Source organism: Priapulus caudatus, unplaced genomic scaffold, assembly GCF_000485595.1.
Source record: "Priapulus caudatus unplaced genomic scaffold, Priapulus_caudatus-5.0.1 Scaffold1740, whole genome shotgun sequence".
Lineage (NCBI taxonomy): Eukaryota > Metazoa > Priapulida > Priapulimorpha > Priapulimorphida > Priapulidae > Priapulus > Priapulus caudatus.
This window is the reverse complement of record NW_014578801.1, coordinates 33,770-43,593: the sequence shown is the minus strand read 5'-3', so window position 1 is coordinate 43,593 and position 9,824 is coordinate 33,770. Positions and strand designations below refer to the sequence as shown.

Here is a 9,824-nt window from a genome sequence, read left to right as displayed (position 1 = left end):
TAGAAGTACCGCTAGGCGCAGGCAGGTGGTTTAGCGATCGCAAGAAAGCATAAATTGTTTCCACTTTCCTACACAGATACATGTTACAAGCTTTGCAGCGTTCGTTAATAACTATAGTCTTAGAGCCCAATACCCATATATATATATATATATATATATAGTACGGCTTGCGTGCGTGCGTGCGTGCCGTGCGTGTGTGCGCGTGTTCTTTCTGTTGTTTCGAGTTTTATATTCTATCACGAACCCAAGTATACAATATTAATAATATTATGATTGTAGGCGAGCTAGTCCACTGTGAGAGGAATAAAAGTCGACTCAGCGCTACGAAGATCCTTGCGGTTCAGACCGAGATCTGTAGAGTGCGGCGTTTGTGTTTGGTTTCGTGTCGATCTTTTTTTGGTACATGTATAGTGATAGTCATAGGGCCTACGGCTTTTTCTAATACGATCGAAGTATACGTGTTGATCTGTCTATTTGATCAACTTTATTCTCTTTTCCGCATTCGATATAGCCGCCTTGACTTGTAAATACCATAAGATATTTATGTGGTGTGAGGCCACATAGTTGGTGCAATGAATTCTGGGGACAAATTGCTTTCTCCTTGGCACGCATTCCGCGGAAAGCGTGTATTTTTTTCCGTAGGTCAATCAAGAACATAGGGCCTCTAACGGGCGCTGCCATTGTTGATACAAATCACGTGCCTCAAAACTCCTGTTTATGGTGCATTCACTGCATTGTGACCCTAACCCTACCCTAACCCTAACCCTAACCCTAACCCCAACCCTAACCTAATCCTAACCCTAACCCTAATCCTAACTCTCACCCAAACCCTATTTAAACAAATATATAAAAAATTTAATTTTTTATTGTTTGTAAAAATTAATTGCTGTTATTAAAATTTTGTTAAATAAATCATGTAAATATTTGTGTTAATTGGAAAAAATGTTAAACAGATAAAGACTTAGAAAATACATAAACAGAAAAATAATTTAGAAAACGCCCGATGGGATTCGATCCTCCGACCCTTCATACTTTCCCCCAGCGATATACGCGCTAGCGCTATCGCAGTCATAACGATAACAACAGTTTTGGATGTTGCTATGTATAACGCGAGAAAACAAGCTCAACCAATAGCAGCGCTCATTACAGCCCTATGTTCTTGCATTGACCTAGGAAAAAAAATCACGCTTCCGGGAATCGCCGGTAGTGAAATCACATCTTCGAATGAAGAATTTGACTCGAGACGCTAGTCATATTATATTAATCGGTAGAACAACTTGTCGTCTGATAGGTTCAGGCGTCTATTGTAAATGAATGAATAATCAGTCTTCTGGTTCTGTCTCGGTTACAGAATTAGAGCAGTTACGTGAGTTATTGCGTGGCATTTCGTCTAGCTAGTACTGGTAGTAGGCTACAGCTGTTAATTATTATTATTTTATTATTATTATTATTTATTATAGGATTATTATGTACTCGTCCTACGAATCGTATGGCTATTCACATTTTCTCTCATTGTATCACTGTCGAGATTGATAATTCTTGGCTGATTCTCTCTCTCTTCCCCCCCCCCTCTCTCGCTCTCTTTCTCCCTCGATCCCTCCCTCCCTCCTCTTTCCCTCTCTCTCTCTCTCTCTCGCTCTCTTTCCCCCTCCCCCTCCCCCTCTTTCCCTCTCTCTCTCTCTCTCTCTATCTCTCTCTTTCTCTCTTTCTCTCTTCCTCTCTTCCTCTCCCCTCCCCTGTCCCCATGTCGCTCTATAACATAAAGACACTTTAATCTCACAATTGATTGGCAGTGAATTCCATCACAAATTTTCACATGTTAAACCATCATTCTGTCGTGTCATCTATATATGAGCAGGAGATGAAGGTGTTTCACATGTTGAGGAAGGCAGCTCACAATTCGAGATCCTTCTCAAGCTTCGTGGGATGGCAGGCAACCAGTAGGGGGCGCACTGTCGGGTAAGTGAGCCCAGTAGGGGGCGCACTAGCTGTCAGGTACACACGCCCAGCAGCGGGCGAATTGTTGCTTAAGCCTGCCCAGCAGGAATTTACACTTTAATTCAATTCACGCGAAATTTTAATGGGTCACTGTCTTGGGAGCATTGCTAGCAAGGGGCGCCACCATCTGCTGATAGTCGAGGTAAATTATCGTAGCGAGATCGGTTGTAATTTCAACGTGTGGTTAGACTATCACTTGCTAATGCATTCTTGGAAAGACATATGAAAGGTTAGACCGTCCTGATTTCGAACTGTTTTTATTTCTACAACATAACCTCTAGTGAATACCACCAAAAAGTGGCGAGTCTACTGAAAAGTTACTGGTCCCAGTATATTTCCTGAGCCAGGAACAATTTTTATTTCTACCATATAACCTCTAGTAAAATCTACGAAAAAGCCAGTTCTGCTGAGAAGTTACCGGTGTCCGTTTAGGGGACGGGCTGCTATTTCCAACACTTCCAGGGCTCCCCTCTGAATGTTTTAAAATTTGAGCCAAGACTTGAGTCACCAAAGATATTTTTTAGCACCAATTGAAAAATATAGCCAATGTTTACTTTATCGTATGTACTAAGCAAGGCATAAACAGGTGATGGGTATGAAAAAAAGAAGTGTACGAAAACATTTTACGACACGACACTAAAATTTGACATTCAATGGTGATTTTCTGAGAAGTTAATTCATTTGCCAATTGTATTCGCCACATAGTGTCGTAAAATCGCCACTCATTTATTTTAAAACTCATTTTGCAATGGTGGCAAATGCCAGCGGTAGCCCGGCCTGCACTTCTCCTGATTCCTCCTCCATGCTGTGTTATTAGAGGCAGGTGTTCTAATGAAGTCATGCTTATAGGTACTGCACTGGAACTCTTCTGGTTGGTGGCGTCGCTCTCTACCATGCCCAGCACCACAAGGTATACATGTGCACACTGCATACGTTACAGTCTAAAGGTCAAGACACACTGCAGCGACAGCGACCGACCGTAACGACAAACGACAAAAGTCGCGGCGACTGGCGCAAACACACTGCAGCGACAGCAACTGGCGCAAACACACTGCAGCGACAGCGACTGGCGCAAACACACTGCAGCGACAGCGACCGACGTTAGGTCAAAGTTCACGCAGCACTCGCCACAGTGGTACACATCATCACATGAACAAACGGCAAAAACTCCTGCTGCTGCTTTTAATTAACAGCCTGCACAAACTCTCTATGTATAAGGATAAGATAATTAAGTCAAATATACGAAGCAAATTATCAATATCATGTACTGTACGTGCTTGTCACAGCTTGCACGCTTTGGTTAGACTGGTTCGCGGCCCCATTGTTTGTGACATGCGTCGCGAGTTTAGCGCCGGAGACCAGTCTACGTCTTGGCTAGCATTACGTTATTCATGACGTAATCGTAATGTCACATGTCGATGGAACAGCTGCGATTGGCTATTTGTAAAGCGTCGCGGGCGACAGTCGTTGGAAAATAGAAACGTTTCTAAATATTTTTGTCGTCGAGGTTGTCGCGGTCGTTGTCGAGTGTGTGCTGCAATGGCTCATAGGAAACAATAGTTTTCTAATTTTCTGAAAAGTCGTTTGTCGTTACGGTCGGTCGTTGTCGCTGCAGTGTGTCTTGGCCTTAACATGACTGGGCTACACTCGACCTAGCCAATGTTACCAGATTACATGTTTTACATGATTACATGTTTACAGATTGCATGTTTACATGTTTACAGATTACATGTTTACATGTTTACATGTTTACATGTTTACATGTTTACATGTTTACATGTTTACCGATTACATGTTTACAGATTACATGTTTACATGTTTACATGTTTACCGATACATGTGTACAGCATACATTTTACATGTTTACAGATTACATGTTTACATGTTTACGTGTTTACATGGTTACATGTTTACGCTGTTTACCATGTTTTTACATGTTTACCGATTACATGTTTACATGTTTACGTGTGTTACATGTTACATGTTTACGCTGTTTACCATGTTTACATGTTTACCGATTACATGTTTACAGATTACATGTTTACATGGTTACGCTTTACATGTTTACATGTTTACATGTTTACATGTTTACATGTTTACCGATTACATGTTTACAGATTACATGTTTACATGTTTACATGTTTACCGATTACATGTTTACATGTTTACATGTTTACATGTTTACATGTTTACATGTTTACATGTTTACATGTTTACATGTTTACATGTTTACATGTTTACATGTTTACATGTTTACCGATTACATGTTTACAGATTACATGTTTACATGTTTACAGATTACATGTTTACATGTTTACATGTTTACAGATTACATGTTTACATGTTTACAGATTACATGTTTACATGTTTACAGATTGCATGTTTACATGTTTACAGATTGCATGTTTACATGTTAGCAGCTGTTTACGGATCGCATGCTGAAAGGAGTTGTTTACCATTTTGGTCTAGCGTGCGAGTGCCGACTTGCAACACGAAATACATGCACGCATATATATATATATATATATATATATATACAACAATACGCCTATATAACACAGTTACACAACCAATATATATAATAATATATGGCCTCTAATTGCGGCCACGCGGTTGTCTCGCCGCTGCGCGTTGACCTTCGTTTGCGTTTGACCTTCGCGGCGTTTGCACTTCGTCGCCGCGTGTATTTCAGCGCGTACGCGCTCTCGCTGTCGGCTCGTCGCCCGCTGCGCGGGCCCGCGCTGTCGACGCCGCCGCGTTCATGGCGCCCCCTATCACGGACGTCTCGCCGGCGCTGGAGGGCGCGCGCGGCGGGTGCGGAGCGGGGCGGCAGGGATGGCGAGCGAGCTGTATGGAGCTGATGATTATGCTGCATGGCAGGCTGAGGTCTTGTCAGCGCTGGAGGAGATGGAGGCGGCGCGGGGCAATAGTTCACGGTTGACGATGGAGAGGTCAGAGGTCAGTACCGCGTTCTGTCTGTGTGCCGTTGTCTATGTCTCTCTCTCTCTGTCTCTCTCTCTCTTCTCTCTCTCTCTCTCTCTCTCTCTCTCTCTGCTCTCTCTTCTCTCTCTCTCTCTCTCTCTGCGTCTCATCACTCTCTGTAGGCAATGTGTGGTTGTCTGTGTAGCGGAGGTTGGCGGTGTGTATCGTGATGTGCTTATGCTGCAGGTACAATGTGTGCGTTGTTCTGTGTAGGAACGGGCGGACGTGCGCCTGTGTGCTGGCAGGAACCAGGCGTTACAAATGTGTGGTTGTCTGTGTAGGGACGGTGGTGTGTGACTGTGTGCTGCAGGCGTTACAATGTGTGGTTGTCGTGTAGGGAGGTGGCGGGTGGAACGTGTCGTGCTGGCAGCGTTACAATGTGTGGTTGTCTGTGGTAGGGAGGGACCAGTGTGACTGTGTTGCTGGCAGGACACGCAGGCGTTACAATGTGTCGTCTGTCTGTGTAAGGAGTTGGTGTGTGCGTGTGCTGCTGCAGGCGCTTACAATGTGTGGTTTGTCGTGGTAGCTCCAGGGACTGGTCGGCGCTGTGACCGCTGCTGTGCTGCTGCAGGGTTACAATGTTGTGGTTGTCTGTGGTAGGGAGGTGGCGGTGCTGAGTGCTGTGGTGCAGGCGTTACAATGTGTGGTTGTCTGTTGTAGAGGGAGGTGGCCGGTGTGCGTGTGTGCTGGGCAGGCGTTAGCAGATGTGTGGGTTGCTGTGTAGCGGAGGTGGTTGGTGTGCACGTGTGTGCTTGGCAGCGTCAATGTGTGTTTGTCTGTGTAGGGAGGTGGCGGTGTGGACGTGTGTGCTGCAGGCGTTACAATGTGTGTGTTGTCTGTGTAGGGAGGTGTGGTGTGCGTGTGTGCTGCAGGCGTTACAATGTGTGTGTTCTGTGTAGGAGGTGCGGTCGTATGTGACGTGTGTGCTGGCAGGCGTTACAAAATGTGTGTTGTCTGTGCTAGGCGACGGTGGGTGTGTGCATCGTGTCGTGCTCGCAGGCGTTACAATGTGTGGTTGTCTGTGTAGGGAGGTGGTGGTTGTGACGTGTTGTTGCCTTGGCAAGGGCCGTTACAAAAATTGTTGTGGTATCTGTGTCAGGGAGGTGCGGTGTGACGTGTGTGCTGCAGGTTACAAGTGTGGTTGTCTGGTAGGGAGGTGCGGTTTCGTGTCTGACGTGTGTGCTGCAGCGCACGCAGGCGTACAATGTGTGCGTTGTCTGTGTAGGGAGGTGTGCGGTTGTGTGACGTGTGTGCTGCAAGGCGTTAGCAATGTGTGGTTGCTCTGTGTAGGAGGTGGCGGTGTTGACGTCGTGTTGCCTGCCAGGACACGCAGGCCGTACAATGTGTGGTTGTCTGTGTAGGGAGGTTGGCGGCGGTGTGACGTGTGTGCTGCTGGCAGGGCGTTACATGTGTGGTTTCTGTGTAGGGAGGTGGCGGAATGTGAAGTGGTGTGCTGGCAGGACTACGCAGCGCGTTCAATGTGTGGTTGTCTGTGTAGGGACGGTGTGCGGTGTGACGTGTGTGCTGAGGAACGCAGGCGTTACATGTGTGCGTTATCGTGTAGGGAGGGTGGCGGGTGACGTGTGTGTGGCAGGCGTTACAATGTGTGGGTGTCTGTGTAGGGAGGTGGCGGTGTGACGTGTTGTGGTTGCAGACACGCAGGCCCGTTACAAATGTGTGGTCTGTCTGTGTAGGCGAGGTGGCGGTGTGACGTGTGTGCTGCAGGCGCTACAGGTGCGTTATCTGTGTAGGGAGTGGCGTGTGACGGTTGTGTGCTGCAGGCGCGTTACAATGTGTGGTTGTCTGCTGTAGGGAGTGGGTGGGGAAGGGAGGCGGAGGCAGAGGAGTGGTGACGTGTGTGCTGCAGGGGTTACAATGTGTGGTTGTCCTGTGTAGGGAATGTGATGGAGTAGAGGTGGCGAGTCGTGTAGAAGGTGATGGAGTAGGGGGAGGAGGAGGAGTGAAGAGGAGGAGGAGGGGAGACGGTGATGGAGGAGGCTGAGGAGGAGAGAGGAGGAGGTAGTTAACGTGGTGTGCTGCAGGAGAGGGCCCGGCGTACAAGTAGGTGTGATTTTTCTCGTGGTAGCGGGAGGACAGGTGTTTAGAGTAGGTGGAGCGAATAAGAGGCAGGAGGAGAGAGGTGGCGGTGTATGGAGGAGCGGAGGAGGAGGAGGGAGAAGTGATTGAGTAGGAGGCCAGAAGAGGGAGGAGGGGAGCAGGTGGTTAGGAGGTAGGTGTTGTGACCGTGTGATAGCTCAAGGCGTTACGAAAGGAGGATATAGTTAGTTGACGTGAGGAGGAGGGACGGTGATGGCAGGACGGGAGGAAGGGGCCGGAGGAGGAGAGAGAAGGTACACGCTGTTAAAGTTACGTGGAGCGGAGGAGCGAGCGAGGTCAAAGACGGTGGCGACGACTGTGATGGAGGAGGGAGAGGAGAGGGGAGAAGGTGTGTTAAGAGTAGCGTTGGCGGAGGCGTGAGGAAGAGAGGAGGAGGAGGGAAGACGTGATGGAGCGAGGGCAGGAGGAGGCAAGAGAACGTATGGATGGAGGAGTAGGTGGATGGGTCAGGTGGAGGGAGGGTGTGACGTGTGTGCGAGAATGTGTTTAGAGTACGGTGCGAAGAGGAGGGAGGAAGAGGAGGGAGGATTTGGGAGACGATGAGCAGAGAGGAGGAGGGAGGGGAAGATGATGGTGAGTGTGTAGAGAACGTGGCGAGCACGAGGCAGCGTAGTACAATGTGTGGTTGTCGTGCTGTAGGGAGGTGGCGGTGTGACGTTGTGTGCTCACGCGCGCTTACAATGTGTGGTTGTCTGTTGTAGGTGAGTGCCGGAGGAGGAGCGGGAGAAGGCTGTGTGCTTAGAGTAGTGGTGATCGTGGTCGGAGGTGCCTATTGGCAGGCCAGTTACAATGTGTGCGTTGATGTGGGTAGGGACTGGAGGGCGGAGACGGTTGATGGGAGCGAGGCGAGGAGGAGGAGGGAGAATGGTGATGGAGGAGGAGTAGGAGGCGCTGAAGAGCGGAGGGAGGAGGGAGAAGGGTTTGTTGCGTGTGATGCTGCAGGGACCGATGTTTACAATGGTTGTGCGTTGTCTGTGTAGCGGCTAGGAGGGGAGGAGGAGCCAGGAGTGTGCGGAGCCGGGACGGGAGGGACGGTGTTTGGTGTGACGTTAGTGTAGTGTGCGTGCCAGGCAGGTTACAAAGATGTTGATGGCTTTGTCTGCTGTAGGGAGAGAGGAGTGAGGGGAAAGGTAGGGGCGGGAGAGAGGGTGAGAAGGAATCAGAGTAGATGGCAGAAGGAGGAGAAGAGGAGGAGTGTGTGACGTCGGTGTGTCGTGCCCATGGACACGCAGGCGGGCTCGAACAAGGGGGGCCGGCCAGTGGCAACGGTCTCCATCGTATGCAACGGGCATACTTCCGCCGGGAGCCGGAGGATCCAGGAGAGAGATAGCCAGCTCGAGGATAGGAGACACGAGGAATGAGCGATTTTACTTATTGTATTTTAGTGCTATTATTATCATTATATATCATGTATAGGGCTATTATTATTAGTGCTGTCTCGAGTTATCTAGATGTAGTAGTTTAATTAATTAGTTAGTTATTATTATTCACATTAATATGGATGACATAGCAGTTATTAGTACTGGCCGAGTGCTATAAATTGACTTTACGTTCGACGATTATTACCGAATTGGGTATAAGAATGTTGAGGCTAGAAAAGAAAAATCCCCATTTTTTGTCACAATTAGAAGAGTGACAGCAGCATAACGGTTACTAGACCGATGTAATATTCCTGCAAAACTGCGGCTCTCAACGGCTGATAAAAAGGATAGTATTTCGAGCAGGTTCGGGTTAAATTTGCAAAGAACAATCATAGAACGATTTGGGTAATTTCTAGTTGTCTACCACTATTCCCCAGTACTGGTCTCAGTGGATACCGGAGTGGCATCTCCTCAGGACTGGTGATTGTATATTGCACCAGGCCAAGGCCTGCTAAACGAGGGAGGAGAGGGCGGATAATAAAAAAGAGCCGGTGGTTTAGATGAGTGTTATGCATGAAAAGGTTAAAGCAGGAAGAACAGGAGCGTAAAGTTGTTTTTCATGAGAATTTGGTATTTTGTACAAATAACAACAAATGAGTGAAACTCCTGATGGTGCGCTTGGTGCTAGATGAGTGTACATGACGTTAATTCACTTTATTGTAAAGAAGGTAATAGGAGGTCTTTAGCGTAATTATCCATATATACATTACTGCCCTACAATATATACATACTGCTACAATAATAACTACTGCTTACAATATATACATACTGCTACAAATAGATTCACATGTGAGTTATCGTGCGAGAATGCAGCGTCAAGAGTGACAACTTTGCGTTTCCACCTGTGAATTTAGCCCGTTGTTTACTTTGTTCTCCCAACGTGTAATAATTGCTAGTAACATATTAATGTCTGAAAGGTGATAGAGTTTTTAGTAGGGTGAGGAAGTGAGTAATTAGTAAACTAATAATTGCTGCAATAATGGTCAATAATAGATAAATAATATAAATAATATAAATTTCAATAACTAGAATTATCAATGAGGGTGATGATGGGAGAACGGTAAGTTGATAAACGATACACGTAGATGACGTTCTTCCGCATTCTTCACTCTATTTGCGGCCAATTGTTACGTGCGAGTCCACCTTGCCACTTTATTCTGCTCTGTCAGTCAAGAGTGAGGGGGGAGATAGAGGAGACCGACTGATGGAAAGAGACTCGGGAGGAGGAGATATGCCATGTCGTTTTTGCTGCCGTGGAGATTCGAAATAAGCTTATGCGAGAAGTCGTGTTCATAGAGGGGAGTA

General features: G+C 47.1%; 1 protein-coding gene and 1 long non-coding RNA gene across 2 annotated transcripts in view; both read left to right on the top strand.

Moving 5' to 3' along the window:
- The first annotated feature begins 1,257 nt into the window (after positions 1-1,257).
- Positions 1,258-2,914, top strand: LOC106817477. Its single transcript, XR_001395063.1, has 3 exons — positions 1,258-1,366; positions 1,859-1,959; positions 2,848-2,914. It is a non-coding gene; the product is annotated as an uncharacterized LOC106817477 (long non-coding RNA).
- Positions 2,915-4,833: 1,919 nt separating this feature from the next.
- The window catches only part of LOC106817475 (oxygen-dependent coproporphyrinogen-III oxidase-like), a 24,847-nt gene continuing 19,856 nt past the window's right edge, over positions 4,834-9,824 (top strand). Inside the window, 1 exon segment of the mRNA XM_014822143.1 lies at positions 4,834-4,956. Within this exon segment, the coding sequence (XP_014677629.1) occupies positions 4,834-4,956 (123 nt within the window).